This window comes from Camelina sativa, chromosome 14 (assembly GCF_000633955.1).
Source record: "Camelina sativa cultivar DH55 chromosome 14, Cs, whole genome shotgun sequence".
NCBI classification, from domain to species: domain Eukaryota; kingdom Viridiplantae; phylum Streptophyta; class Magnoliopsida; order Brassicales; family Brassicaceae; genus Camelina; species Camelina sativa.
The window spans coordinates 14,733,088-14,749,163 of NC_025698.1; the positions used below are offsets into that span (position 1 = coordinate 14,733,088).

At 33.2% G+C, this 16,076-nt stretch overlaps 3 protein-coding genes across 3 annotated transcripts; 1 reads left to right on the top strand and 2 right to left on the bottom strand.

The window, feature by feature from the left end:
- On the bottom strand, positions 3,281 to 4,277 carry LOC104741509. The gene has a single exon (XM_010462391.2). The coding sequence runs from the start codon at positions 4,027 to 4,029 to the stop codon at positions 3,472 to 3,474; it is 558 nt and encodes a 185-aa protein (XP_010460693.1). The 5' UTR covers positions 4,030 to 4,277; the 3' UTR covers positions 3,281 to 3,471.
- On the bottom strand, positions 7,007 to 8,358 carry LOC104741510 (peroxisome biogenesis protein 7-like). Its single transcript, XM_010462392.2, has one exon. It carries the CDS (start codon positions 8,247 to 8,249, stop codon positions 7,296 to 7,298), a length of 954 nt encoding a protein of 317 aa, XP_010460694.1. The 5' UTR covers positions 8,250 to 8,358; the 3' UTR covers positions 7,007 to 7,295.
- On the top strand, positions 8,510 to 9,916 carry LOC104741511 (uncharacterized protein At2g34160). Its single transcript, XM_010462393.2, has 5 exons — positions 8,510 to 8,743; positions 8,964 to 9,012; positions 9,263 to 9,325; positions 9,429 to 9,493; positions 9,646 to 9,916. The coding sequence occupies exons 1-5, from the start codon at positions 8,624 to 8,626 to the stop codon at positions 9,733 to 9,735; spliced, it is 387 nt and encodes a 128-aa protein (XP_010460695.1). The 5' UTR covers positions 8,510 to 8,623; the 3' UTR covers positions 9,736 to 9,916.

A 16,076-nucleotide genomic window follows, 5' to 3' on the forward strand; every position in this document is an offset into this window, starting at 1 on the left:
GGGGGGGGGGGGGGGACCTTAATGAAAGTGAGATATTTAAATTTAATTAACAAAAACGTCTTTTAGTTGGAAATCTTATTATATAAACTTTAGTTTTCAAAGTTAGTAATTCATTCATATAATCGCGACGTGTCAATTATATCGATAATATTTTGATATGTGTGAAAATAAATTTTATTTAATAATTATAAGAAAATTAAAAAATTATAAAGATAAAAGGATTACAATTAATATATTTGAGAGTATATAAAACCAAAATTAAATATATTATATCATTAATTCTAATATGAAAGTTATCTAATAAATTACTAATTTTAACAGGAAAATATGTGCAATTAATAAGGAAAATATATGCAATTTAATTACAATTATTATTTATTATAATCATATAGTAAAAAAATAATATTTTTGAGAGTATATAAAACTAAAAGTAATATATTATATCACTGATTCTAATAGAAAAGTTATCTATTAAATTACTAATTTCAATAGGAAAATATGTGCAATTAATAAGGAAAATATATGCAGTTTAATTACAATTATTATTTATTATAATCATATAGTAAAAAGAAATTTATACAGAAAAGTGATTAAAGTATAAAAAGGTTTAATGTGTTAAATTTAGTGATTAACATAATATAGAAATAAAAAATTAATGTAATTTTCTTAAGTTTTCCAATCGTTGAATGATTTGATAGCTTATTTAATATTATGTTATTATATAAACATTGGTTTTCAAAGTTAGTAACTAATGTGATCGCGATACGTGTCATATGTTATACAAAAACTTTATTTTAACATATTTGTAAATTATATGAAATTAGAAATTTAAACAATTTAATAAATATAAAACGATAGTTCATATAAAAAAGATAGTTCATATATGTATATAAAAAATAATACTAATTCTAGTTTTAAATTACTAATTCTATAAGAAAATTATACAATTAGTTACTATAATAACATAATTAAATAAATTATACTGTCAATTATTAATTCTAAAAGAAAAAGGATTGTATATATTCACCTTTACATAAACAAATATTTTTTTCATGATAACGTGTTTGAATTTTAATTAATTTATGATAATGTTAGTATATTTTTATTTAAATTAGTTGGACAAGTTGTAAAACTATTACGTATGAGATTGCAAAATATGAAACAAATCTATTTAAGATATTGTTACTTTTTAAAAAATGAGATAAAATTAGTTTTTTTCAGTTTTTTTCGAAAATTATGTTTTATTAATTTTTAGTTTTTTTAAAAATATTAAGTAAGATATAAATTTGATATAATTCACAATTTTCTTGATATGAAAATTATAAATGTTACTCATTGGGATTGAGTGCATAAAATTAAATCTAATTTATTATCATGTAAAATACAAAAAAATTGTATTGTAAAATGGAGTGTGTGAACTCTAAATCCGGTTAAAAAATCAAATAAAATAAAATTAATATTTTTAATGCAACTTAAAATTTCACATATTCTAGTGAAAAATAAGAGTGGAAATTTGCAATCATCTCAAATCTTTTATACATATATACTTTATTTTTTTTAGCTTTTTCTGTTCATACGTTAATTTTCCATAAGCATAACACAAGTTACATGTATCCCCTATATATTAAAAGAGAAACATTATGGAGAAAAAGCTGATGTGTCGTCCTCAAAGAGTTTCATATCCAATTTATTGTTCACCCTTAGTATTCCATAAAATTACATAAAACTGCCACTGTATTTTTTTTTGTCAACTGCCACTGCTATTCAATTTATTAATATACACAATATTTTGCTCCTATAAATTCTAAAATTGGTAAATATTATTCAAAAATTGATAAATATTATCTCCTACATATTTTTAAAACTAAATTAATTTCACTATGTATTGTAATAAAATAATATAATTATATTATGAGATGTAAAAATATGAGATGTAAAAATATATATATTTAAAATCATATCTTTAGAAATATAAATAATGTTACATTTCTAATAATTTTATAAAGCTCTAATGGTGAAAAAATCAAAAATCATTTGAAACTGGCTCAATGTTTATTCTTTTGCTAAAAACAATAACTATATTTGCCAAAAAAAACATAAGATCACCAATTAAAATAACATGAATATATACTTTAATTTGGATAACTATGTAGTTAAACATTATATATAAATATGTAATTATAGTGTTTTTACAGAAATCTTCAAATTTAAAAAATCCAGTCCAATAAAAATGAAAAATAAGTAATAATATTATACCAATAGCTAAGATATATATGTATCTAATGATCAATTAAAAATTATAAAATCCAGTGATATAATACTATAACGAAGACCAATTATATAAGAGATCTAATGACCAATCATAGTCTTCCCCCTCAGGAAACAATTTTGTAATTTTATTTCTCCATCGATTTACGAATACATATATTACTTAAAAAAACTAATAATATCCAAATTAATAGAATTCTCCTTAATAAAATACCTTATGATATCTCATATATAAAATACTCACGCTTTATATCTCATTTTATTATTTTCTCTTCTCTTACTATATTATTTACATTAAATTGTCATTAGTATAACTAAAAATGTTTCATTCAATAATTGAAGGAAATCTATACTATTAATTTGGGAATACACTTAAGGGTTAAAAAAAATCATATCAAATATCCATGTTGCCAAACTGACCCAATTTACATATTAAGAAGAAAAAAAAAGATTAAACAACAGATTTATTATATTTTAGAAAATCGTTCAAATTAGTTCCATAGTAATTAGGTTATGAGAATTTTGTTTGGGTATATTCATATATGACAAAATACGGGACGAGAATTTTGGGAACATGAATTCAAGCAGAACATATGCGGATATACTATTTACTCATATGAATTACGAGGAATGAGATTTTTTCAGATCAAACAAAATTTAAACATTGCAATCAGATATATTAGACGGGTTTGATCGTTTGACAATTATATTTTTTTTAAAAATTATGCAAAAATAACTCCGCAAGTATGTGCGGGTCTGAAACTAGTTTTAGCTTATATGATCCAAAAATTACTAAAATCGGCTAGGAATAGATATAATCTTACATTCTTACTAATGTACAAGGGAAATAGTTAGATACAAAAAACAATGAATAATTTCAAAATTCAATAAATACATGAGTTATTTTAAAACTATACGTCAGCGTACAAAAGTTATATTATGCACTACAGCACTAATTCATTTACTTTCTATTGAAAGGTGTAGTACGTTTAACAATAAGAGTACACATCTAAAAGACTAAAACAATTAAAGAAAAAGACCCTTAAAGAAATTGATGCCCAAGTAAAAAACTTATTTTCTCTTCAATATTTTCATTGAAATGCACAACTGAACTGACGATATCTTTAAAATAAAAATGATGGTGAAAAAAAAAATGCTACGTATTTTTACTATCAAGTAATCCTCAAAAACGATGCCGTTTTCTCAGTCTTCAGTTATGATCTCCGATATGCTTTCTAAGTGCGGTCTCCACACGCCGACGCGTCCCTTCCTCCGATCTTTTTGCGTCGCCACTTTCTCCGATAATATCTCCGTCAAGTACCGATCAGAGATCAACAAATCCTTCTCGGAACTTTTATCTTTATTCTCGTCATTACATTTCTCACTACCGCGGTGATGCTGTGACGACCGCTTCTTGACGGCGTTGTTTGCGTTACTTTTATTATCCCGGCGGATCTTTCCTCCGGCGCATTTATCAGATTTAGCTGCAGGCATGAGGAAATAAATCTTGCCACGTTGGAGCTCAGCTTCCGGAGGGACGACGACGATCTTTGTGGCTGAGATGACGTCACGCTCGTCGTTGTCGGACGGTGGAGGAGATGGTTTCTTGAGTACGTGCTTCGGGTGAGCTTTCATGACTTCGCTGGCCGTGATCGTCCCACTGATCTCCTCAACGTGTCCGTTTGAGTGAACGATCCTGATCACGTCAAGAGCTCCGCACGGTAGAATGCAAGCGATGCAACACCTTATTGTCTCCTTCATTATCTATGTTGTGTGTTTTTTTTTAGTGAAGAAGAATAAATAACTTAAAGATTTTGGTTCTTGTTTATAAAAGTTATATGAGAAGATTGAGATGAAACTGAGAGAGAGAGACGTAAGGTAGTGATCTTGAAGAGAGAAGCTTCAAGAAGAACACTAAATTTAAATTGTAATATCTTTTTTTTTTTTGAGAAATTTAGACCATGTGTGTTTATTATTTATTTATAGTCTTTTGGTGCGTTTTTATATTTAGATTTTGATGTCGTCTTGTAAACTTTTACTATAGTATAATGTATATTTTGTGTGAGTGCGTATTATAAATAGTATTATGGTTTCTGTTAGTTGCTCTTTTCCTGCTCTTTTTCAGCGGCTGAGTTTTGGGAATATATGTTGGATTTTTATTTGATTTTGGTATTGCTCGATTTTGAAATATTCATTGAGCTATCAGTTTACCTAAAGCTTATATGTGGAAGATTTTAAAAAATTTCATAATATCTGCCTTGTTCATTTTTTATATGAATACATACATTGCACCACTAACAGTATAGGGAACTTCAAATTGTGATCCGTATAAAATAATCATTATGAGATAACTAAGTGGGGTTGTCCTTTTGATTGTGAGAGGAGCCTTACGACATATATGTCTTTAAAGTCTAAAACTACACCAAAAATAAAATGTAAAAGCTTGGTATATATTCCTTGGAAAAAAACATTCCTTGAACACAAACCATACGAAAATGTAAGAATCGTTTGAATAATACCTTAATATAAACAAACAAATGGAGTAAGGGGAAAAAAAAAAGCCAAATAACATATATATAAATGCATACAAATATAAATCTAACTTTTATAAAATAAATAAAAATTTGGTAGGGGAGAGGGAACAAAAGAGGGGTTGAGATAGATGGAATGAATAATTGCACCCAACGATGTGTAATGTAAATGTACTTTACCTTTTGGATCCATCGTCTATTAGCATTTGAGGGGACCCCTCTTCTTCGCTATAAAGCTTTCAATTATTTTTCTTCTTCTTCTCTTCTTCTTTATTTCTTTCATTATCTTATAATTAATTTCAGTTTTTAATTAATGTATAATGCACAATGTTGTTCATCTAGCTAGGCTGGGTGCTTATGGGTAGACACATGTTGTAGCATCATTGGGTCTTCTATTATATCATCACCACACATTACACATCATTTTCCCACAATTCACCAAGTTAAGCCTAGATTAAAAACATTAGCAAGACTGAAAATATTTTTGATAATATACAAAATTTTTTAGTAATTTAAAAGAAACTTATTAATGAAAAAACCTTGTTACAAATATTATATTGTAATTTTTGTAATAATCAATCGAGAACCAATATATTCAATCAACATTTTCATAAACTAGAAAGAAAAAACTAATTAACTAGTACGGTTCCAAACCCACATAACAACTATTAGAACCAACTTATCATCCTAGCAATTTTGTGTGTGTTTTTCCTATTGTCTTTTTCGGTGTTAACTTTTTGTTATTCGTTTTGTTGTCGTTAAGTGTCATCAAAAGTCAATCCAATAAGAAAAGATCGAGCTTTGGATGACATTTAGTTTGGATCCTTTTCACTGAATCATGATATACACGCATCTTGTTGGGATTTCAGATCCTACTGTCTTTAGTCTTTTCTCGTATTCATTACTTTTCTAAAATATATCACAAAAAAAAAAAAATCAATATAGTTACTTGTCGTCGGATCGTCTTTCTTCTCTCATTAATTTACAAGACTACAAACCTTAACAAAATAATGGATTATTTTCAGAAAACTTAAAATGAGAGAATATAGACACGTACTACACTATGCATATTGTGTATAATTGTATATGATCTATATAATTAATAAAGTAGAAAGAAAAGAGGATAATAATAAGAGAAGTGTGTTTTCAATATATCCGCATCCGGAACAAGATCATGTGGGTTTGCTTTCCTTTTGAAAGTGATTGACTTCATGGACCCCTCTCTCTCACTCTCTTCTTTCTTTCTTTTACATTTTGGTGTTTGGTGAACACTTCTTTTCACTTCCTTTTGAGCTGATAGAATGTTTACAGATGGATCTTACAAAAATTTAGATAACTTGATGGATAAGGACATATGTTACTTACTTAAAACTTGTTCGCCATCTTGTAATACGGTCGCGTTATTCAGAAAGAAAAATACTTTTGATACAAAAGTCTGATGACCTTAAAGACAATATATAATACAAAGGTCAGAACTCTTCATTCTACACATGTATCATTAGATAAAATCCAATCAATGTTGAACCATGTGCAAGTGTGCAACCCCTCTCAACTGATTCTTGCATCCATTGTACCTTTTTTTTCTTCACCTTCCATAGTGAAGCGACATTCTCGGCATTTGATCTAGCTAGATAAAATCAGCTGTTCTTGATAGAATCGGACTCGATAAAATTCTTTCATTCAATTCACCCCATTGAGAAGGTTTTGATTAATTAACGAGATAATCTCTACTCTTGAACCAAATCCTAAACGAAAATACATATAGAAACAAGTAACGTTGATGATGAGGATTGAACCCAAACGGACCAATGGTATGCATAATGCATTATATACAAAATGTTATCTTCTAGTCAGCTAAGATGTTCATGACTCTCAGGAGACACTCAAAATCAGTTCAAATTACACAGGAGCTCAAAGAAACATGTTAAACTTGTTGCCTTAAGAGATAGTAGATACAAGTTGAATCCTAATGCAGATGCAAAGTTACATATTCAAAACCCAAAGCATACGTCATCACCATGTAAGGAAGACAGTTACAGACAGTAATAACCCCAATTGTCTTACTCACACATTGTAAAGACAACAACACACGGTAATAAAGCAGCAATGACTTAGAAGTTTCACAATATCTATAAACCATGTGCTATGCTTGTTGAACTTAAGTAGAAGAGACTCAAGATTTGTATAGTAACTACACATTTCTTCACTTGCAATAACACATTGGTTTTGTAACAACATGCTAACAATTACATTGCTCTGATCAATATCACCATATCGTAAGCAAAAGAAGTGATTAGATCAGCTCATACTGTAACAACAAGCTAATGTATACACTACAGAGAAGCTTGTTCATATGCGAAGTTCCAATACATTGCATTTTTAAGCAAGATCCCAACTTTATTCCGACTACATCCGTTGAACAAAACCAAACCAATTCCACAACAAATAAAGAGGAATTTTTTTTTTTTTTTGCAATCACAGACTTACTTATGATCATCAACTAGCTCTAGGATCCATCCCTTGCTGCCAAACATAAACAAGCTCATCCCAACCTGTGCTCGCCATCAAACCTTCAACAAGAACACTCATATCGATCCCAACAGCAAACTCTGTATGATGATCATACCTACCAACCAAAGCATCTTCCACCATGTAATCCCAAAGACAAACAGTCATATCATATGAGCAAGACGCTATCAGATTCCTCCTGTGGGGCGAGAATTTCACCTTCTTCACGGCATATCCATGGCCACTAAGCACAGCCAAAGGAACTCTATAACTCCTAACATCCCAAACCTTAATCGTCTTATCCACTGAAGACGTAGCTAAAATACAATCATCATACTTGTTCCAATCACAGGACAACAACTCAAAATCATGAGCAGGGATGATCATAGTTGAACCAGGCTCTCTAACATCCCAAATCCTTAAAGTACAATCTCCTGAAGCAGAAGCAAACACATCACCATGTTTAGGGTTCCAAGTCGCTTGGTAAACGCAGTACGCATGTTCCTTGAATGTTCTAATACTCGCGGGACGATCCATAGCCCAAAGCTTCACCGTATCGTCCCACGACGAAGTGAGAAACGAGTCACGCCGCGTCGGATTGTAATCCACGGAGTGAACCTCACGCGCGTGCTCTTGGAATGATCGGATCGGATTAGACGGAGGAGGAAGAGCCGTGTCGTAAATCTTCACTGAGCCGTCACCAATCGCGGCGACGAGTACAGAGTCATGAGATTCCGACCAGCACACGTCGTATACGGCGTCTGCTGTATCGTAAGCGACGGATTCGGTTACTCCGGGAGCTCCAGGAGCGAGCTCGAGCACATGGATACGTCCGTTTCCGAGGATCCCGAAGTTCTGAGCTGTAGCGACGGCGAGGCGTGACTCGTAGAATGGACTGAATTTCACAGAGTAGCCGTTGAACGGAGCTTTGAACATCGGCATAGCTTCTTCTTCTTCTCCGGCGAGTTTGAGTCTCTCCTCTCGATGATTCAATTCAACGATCTGATCGGATAACGCCGATACGGCTCATCGCAGAATTAATGTTCACTCACACTCTGAATAAAATATTAATGTTCACTCACACTCTGAATAGGGCCTTTTGGGCCGGATCCTAGCCCATTTGTTTAGGCTGTGTCGAAACGGTGTCGGTTTTGGGATATCGAGTTAGGGTTTTTTGGGGGTTTGGTTCTTCTTACAGAGAGAAGCTTCATCGTCGTCTCTTTCTCTTTCAATTTCATCGTTTCTGAGACACAGCGAGAGAGAGAGAGAAATCTAATTTCGTGAAGAGGAATTTTTGATTTTCGAGTAAGTTATCAATGGAAGAGATCACGGAAGGAGTGAACAACATGAACTTGGCCGTTGATACCCAGAAGAAGAATCGGATTCAGGTTTCCAACACTAAGAAACCTTTGTTCTTCTACGTCAATCTCGCCAAGGTAAACCGATAAAACTTTTGAAATCGACTGTTGATTGATTCGTATTTAGGTTGAAATCTGTAGATTCGAGCTGTGTTTGTTAATGTTGTCTCTGTTTGAATGGGTTTATTTTGCTGGTGCTCTGTGTTGTTAGGGTTTATGAAATTTGTTTTGCTTCTGGAGATTGACTAAAACATGTGTATGGTATTGACTTTGTTTTGGTGTTTTTGTATTTGAACAGAGGTACATGCAGCAGTACACTGATGTTGAATTGTCTGCACTAGGAATGGGTAATGTTCTCTTTATGAGCTTACTGTATTTAATGTATGGTTTTTAAGCTAATCTCTCTAATTAATTGAGATATATGTAAACTGAGTAGTGTTGAGTTCATTCAATTCAAAGCTTTTCCTGAAAAGCTATTTCCTTATATTGTCATTGAGAGATGAGATAGAATCTTTTATCTTGTTCTCAGCTTTCTTTATTGGAAGAGGTTTGTGTTTGGTTTCACTCATAAAACATTGATTTGTGTGCATTGTGCAGCCATTGCTACTGTGGTTACGGTTGCTGAGATATTGAAGAACAATGGCTTTGCTGTTGAAAAGAGTAAGATCTTCTTAAAATCTTGAATGAGCTTAATGTTAACATAAGAGGTTTGAAAGATTCAGTGACTAAGTTTTGCTAATTTGGAAATTGCTTCTTCTTACAGAGATCATGACCTCCACTGTGGATATCAAGGATGATTCAAGGGGTCGTCCTGTGCAGAAAGCTAAGGTAATATCATTTCAACTTCACAAATTATTCGAGAAATTACTTAGGCTGTGTGGGATTTAAAGCTTCATTCTGTGGGTTTTTTTTTGTTTGTTCTGTGGAATTGAGATTGGCTATATTGTTAGCTAAATCTGTGGCTTTATATGACTTTGTAGATCGAGATCACACTTGGAAAGTCTGAGAACTTTGATGAACTAATGGCTGAAGCAGAGAAGGAGGCTGCAGAAGCTCAAGAGCAGAACTAAATTGTTTTTTTTAAAGCTTTTTTTGGTTCAACGATCTTATAATCTTCGTTTTCCCATCTCTCTGCTTAATTAAGAAGACACTTTTATTTGTTTTTTATTTCGTTAATTTTTGGTTCACTTCTTAAAATGTTATCTTGGATTTTGTTCTCTGTACCTGTGAACATTTATTTTAATTTGAGTATCGTAGGAAGTAAAAAAAAAAGATGGCTTCGTTCGGTAACATATTCGAAACCTTGATCAAAAGGGCCAAGTCCATGGAAAATGTTAGTGATACATTTCCAAACAATGGATACGGCTTTATACACGACAAGTTAGAAATCTATTGGGATGACAGAACAAATGCAAACCACACGATCAAAAATATCTGGATCTTTATGTGACATCACTGGTTGTGTGGCTATGATTTGTTATTTTACTTGCTAAAGTAATCAGTCTGGTTCAAATTCTAAGCACCAATAGAACTATAACAATATATTCAAGTTTCAATAAGACTTGACCAAATAAAAGTTATCAACTTTGTTGTGATGGTCACTCAAACTTGCTCAACATATTTGGATCCTTATGTGATACTAGGTTAACACCCACGCTACGCCGCGGGAAAATTTTCTTAAATTGTAGTTTGAATTTCAATTCATACCAAAAAACATATACTTAAGAAACTAATCTATATAGTTTAAAGTCATGTTCCATCACACATGCTTTACATTTTAAAAAGCAAGAGGATTAGCAATCAAACTCTTCTCTTTTTCATGCCTTCATTGCGATCATGGGATGGAAGTCCAAGCCAAAACAATCTTACAAAAAAGTACAGAATCATTAAATCAGTTCTCATAGTGATATGTTAAGGTAAACCTAAATATTCGATAAAATACTTATCCTAATTATTTATTTAATTTCTTGTTTTGTTCAACTATTAATTTAATTTCATAATTTGTATATACTGTAAGTCATATTATTAAATGTTTACTTGTGTAAAGACATAATAGCTTAATAATATTAATTTTATCTCAAATATAACTCACTAACTTCTTTTTTAATAAATATATGTCACTCTTTAAGAAAACATCTACTATAGTATTTTTGAAGTTCATTTTGATAAAAAAATACTCATAATTATTATATTTACAAAGTATGCCTATAACCATATCCAAACAACTTCACAATTAATTTTCTCTACTATCCATATAACCAAACACAGTAAAAAGATTTTAAATTTCCATATAATGATTCACAATTAATAATGTAGATATTTAGAAGATTTTGTCAAGATTCAAATTTAAGATTTTTATATCATTTTATTCAAAAATTAAAACTGCCAACACTTTAAAAATGATTTTTTCCAATAATATCTCTTAAAATTATTTCAAAGAATTTAAACTTCCAAAAAGTTTCAAACTATTATAAATATTTAAACTTAAAAATAGATATTATAAATTATACTTTATAATAATTTTAAAACTTAGACTTTATAACTCCATTTACTCAATGGTTATTGATTAATACGAGTTACCATAAAAGCTGCATTTTGAGATGTGTAATTGCCGGCACACCGTCCACCGTGATCCACATCTCTGGATTGTTAGGACCCGAGAGAGATGTCTCAATCACGACCTCATTCTCCCGCCGCAACTCCCCACCGCCAAACGCCGTGCGCGTGTAGAAAACACGTTTCCTCGTGAACGTATTCTAGCTTAGAGACCAATTCGATGGTGATTGACAGATTACTTTGTCAATAATTTCTCTCACAATATTTGAACCTGAATCTAATTCCATCTCAGATTACTTATCCACTACCCCTTACTTCGTCAATTGTGATCCCTAATAAGCAACATTGAAGCCACATCTAATACTTGAGACTACTTTGAGACCATTCAACCACTACAAGAAAACAATCAATTTGTGATGGATTCTTCCATCGCACATCCCTCGCAAATCGTGAATCGCAAGGGATTTGCGAGATACTACAATCTCTCGCAAATCGCGTCTCGCAAATATCAAACATCGCAAATGCCTCGCAAATTTTGCGAGGAAAATTTTTTCTCGCAAACGCCTCTCAATTTGCGAGGATCACATTCCTAGCACATCACTAGCAGTTTGCGAGAAACCTCTTGACTCACAAATCTGAAGCAATTTTCGAGAAACTGAATCCATCGCAAATATGTTGCAAGCTGGATTAAATTGTATTAAAATTAAATTTGAATTTGGATTAGAATTGAAATTGAATTGAAACTGAATTGAAAATTTAATTTGAATTGGCAATTGGGAATAGAATTAAAATTCCTATAAAATCCAAACTGAAATAGAATTTAAATTGTCTTAACAAAAAAATTTAAACTGAAATGAAATTTAAATTGTCTTAAAAAAATATTTACATTACAAAACACAAGGTTTTAAAAAGTTTGAGAGAGAGAGTTGGTAGTGTTGCCCTCTGCACCGGGGTTTCCTGTTTCATCGATGTTGGTAGTGTTGCCCTCTCCTCCGGCTTCTGGGTTGGTCCTTGTCGTGTTTCCAAACTTAGAAGCAAATTCCGGATCCTTTTCAGCAAGATACTCGAAGTATGCATCATAGCTATGCATCCTCTCTGAACTTTGTTGGATTTGAGTCGCCGGAGTTTGAATACAGTCCTCAGCGGCAGCTAGCTTCTGAGCCAATATTACCGGATCATTAGCCGGAGACATAGGCAGTGGACCGCTACTGGTAGAGGATGCTTCAAACTGCAAAGAACCAACGCCATAAATCCTGTTTTTCTTCTTTGGAGCAACCTACCAACAAAACAACAACACAACAATGAAACTTCAAAGAAAGACAAAGACAACACTCAAACAAAAACAAAGACATTCAAAAGTATATAAAACAGACAACTTACTAATGTGTAAATTTTGTTTTTGACATGAATGGGCACCCCACCAGAAGCAGTGCTCTCTCCATTATCCCCTGTGTAATGCTCAGATTCTAACTCTTGAATCTTGGACGACACCTCGTTGAACAGAGACTCAGACTTTCCATCCGTAAAAGACCCATCAGGCTTTCGATGAGTCTCTTCTAGGATGCGTACAAAATCAGGAGTTAACTCACCAGTTAGCTCACACTGAAACAGAAAAACAGACAGATGATTAGTGTATTGATTGTCCATAAGGTCAATGCTAGTTCAAAAAGAAGAAGGCCTAAACACTTTCATGTTTTCGAGCTCGAGCTTTAAAAGAGGTTTGGCCTGAGCGATGCTTATATATGCCGGTGCCATCACGATCATGATATCGAGCATTACGACTGTTGGTACTCTTGACTTCTGATTTGGGATCAAGCCAATATTTAACAAGACCACCCCATACTTGAGGATCAATCCACCATGGCTTTGCCTCATCACCTTTCAGTTTCCACTTTAACTTCCACCTGGAGACTTGATCACACATCCTGTCCTTAAGCTTGTCTTTAAACTCCTTCCTAACTCTATCGTTTATGGAACAGTCCCAATTATATATTTGCTTCCAAAAAACAAAAAAGTAAATTAGTATATGCTTAAACTTGACATACAAAACATATTGTAAAGTAGCAAAATATATTTGACTTACCGCAAAAGATTCATACCAACGATCTACCACTTTAGTCGGCGTTTGTGTCCAATTGGCATGAGGCTCTTTGAAATCTCTTTCAAAGATGCTTCGTACAGTAGCGGCAACAGAGGAATCTTGGTCAAACCTCCAAACAAAATACAAAATAAAAGGAGTGAATGATTCGGATTCAACATGAAGACTGATTCGGATTCAACATGCAACTATCATTAAGTGTAACTATCATTCAACATGCAGATATCAGATTTCAACATGAAATTAAAAACTTTAAAGCATTGCTTACCAGACAGTTCCTGGAGGTCGACGTGGGTCAAGCTTCGTTAAACCTCCACGCCCAGGACTATTGAGCAACTCTTCCAGTGTAAGATTGTTGAGACGTGTAGAAGCTCCTGTAGACGACGAACGAGCAGGTGGAGTCACCTCCTGATGATCCCCAGAGCCAAGATTCACATTAGAGGATGAAGGAGAAGGAGTATGATAAGACGGTGTCTGAGGTAGTGGTTGTGAGGTTGAACGGCGAGAATTAGAACCAGTGGGAGTCCGTATACGGTTAGAACCGGTGGGAGCAGGTACACCTTGATCAGCCAGGAACCTTGTGTAATCGTTTCCATTAACATCTATAAGAAAATCAAAATCAATTTAATCAGATCTAAGAGAAATTAGATGAAATTAGGGTTAATAGATGAAATTAGGGTTAATAGATGAAATTAGGGTTAACAGATGAAATTAGGGTTAATTGAAGAAATTAGGGTTAATTGAAGAGGTTAGGGTTAATTGAAGAAATTAGGGTTAATTGAAGAGATTAGGGTTTGACGAGGAGGATAGAAAAAAAGACGAAGAGATATTAGGGTTAATACCTTGACGGAGAAGACGAAGGTTCGACGGAGAAGACAAAGGGTTTGCCGGAGAAGACCCTAGTAAATATAAATATTTTGTGCCCTCGTAAATCCCTAGTAAATATTGCGACGGAATAACTATGAACCGACAAACTGACCAATTAAAATTCACCAAATTTGCGAGGGATTAGCGTGGAAACCACGCACATCCCTCGCAAAAAAGTCGCAACAACCGACAAACTGACCAATTAAAATACACCAACTTTGCGAGGGATTAGCGTGGGAACCTCTTACATCCCTCGCAACCAAGTCGCAACAACCGACAAACTGACCAATTAAAATACACCAACTTTGCGAGGGATCTGCAAGGCCAAGTAAGAAATCCGTCGCAACTCCCTCGCACTTTTATAATCAAATTCATTTTATATACCAAGATCATCCTCATTAAAATGTACTCAATCAAAAGCTAAAGAAAGTTTTCCTATGCTTTGGCAATTATTGATCCAATATTATTAGTTTGCTAAGTTCATATTTTCCTACAAAATATGACAATAGTTTGCTATGAGTAGACAATTAATGGAAACTATTAGGTGTATATACAAATAGTTTGTTATGTGTAGATAAAATTAAAGTAGGTTCATACTATTAGTTTGCTAAGTTCATGTTATTAGTTTGCTAAGTTCAGCTTTTCCTATGCTTTGGAAATTAACCTCCAAAGTTTCTTGTCTTGTCTCTTGATGCAATATTGGTTAGTAATGATCTTCTTTAATTTGCATGTAAAATATCAAATTGCGAGGGAACCGTGAGGACTTAGCGAGGGATTAGCTAGGGTGAATCGCACATCCCTTGCAAATTGCGAGTGATCTGCGAGGCTCTTGTGGGGAATCTTCGCTTATCAACCGCACATCCCTCACAAGTGTATATATTCTTCTGTATCAACTTTATTTTCTTAATGATACAATCTCTATTAATTTCATGTTTTTCCTATGTTTTGGAAAGTTCATTGTTCATATAGTTGGTGATTACTGGACTATGGACTCTACATTGCAATTGTTGATCAAAACACTTTAACACTTGGTCTTATATGTTCATAATGGAAGTAAATCACATCTTGATTTACATATATATATCTTATGTGTTTTCTTTACACATGTTGATTCATCTCGAAAAAAATTTGTCTCTTGATGTTTACTGGGAACTTTACTTCAGAATTCAACCTAAGCTCAAACCTTAAGCTCAAACCCTAAACCCTAAACCTTAAACCCTAAACCCATAATGACCTCACAAATCCCTCGCTTCTTCCTCGCAAATTTGCTATGGATTATATTACTCGCTAATTCGTCGCAAGACTGCGATAGATTTGCGAGGGACAGCTTTTTTCTCGCAAATTAATCGCACATCCCTCGCAAAATTGCGAGGGATTGTCGAGGGACCTTTTGCGAGGGACAACTTTTTTCTCGCAAATTAATCGCACATCCCTCGCAAATTTGCTATGGATTATATTACTCGCTAATTCGTCGCAAGACTGCGATAGATTTGCGAGGGTCCTCGTCTTCGTAGCAAATGACCCGCAAATTCATCGCAAATTTGCGAGGGCATTTGTCCGTCGCAGATTTCCATCGCAAAGAGCGTGTTTTCTTGTAGTGAAGTCCTAATAACCCAAAAAGAACAAAGGTTTCCCCACAATCAAAATTAGGGGTTTCCGCCAATTCCATACATGAGATTCACGATACAAAAAGTGCAAAACAAATTTTAAAACTCCTTAATCTCAATTTCACACAAATGAAATAGTCGCAGAGAATCGAATAGTAGAAGTAAGGGACGCGTATATCAACCAACGACCAACGAATATGCTTTATCCACATAAGGAAAAAAAAGCTGACTTGTATTATTGTTTTAATTTGATAGATTGTTGATTTTTTCTGAGGTGTCAACA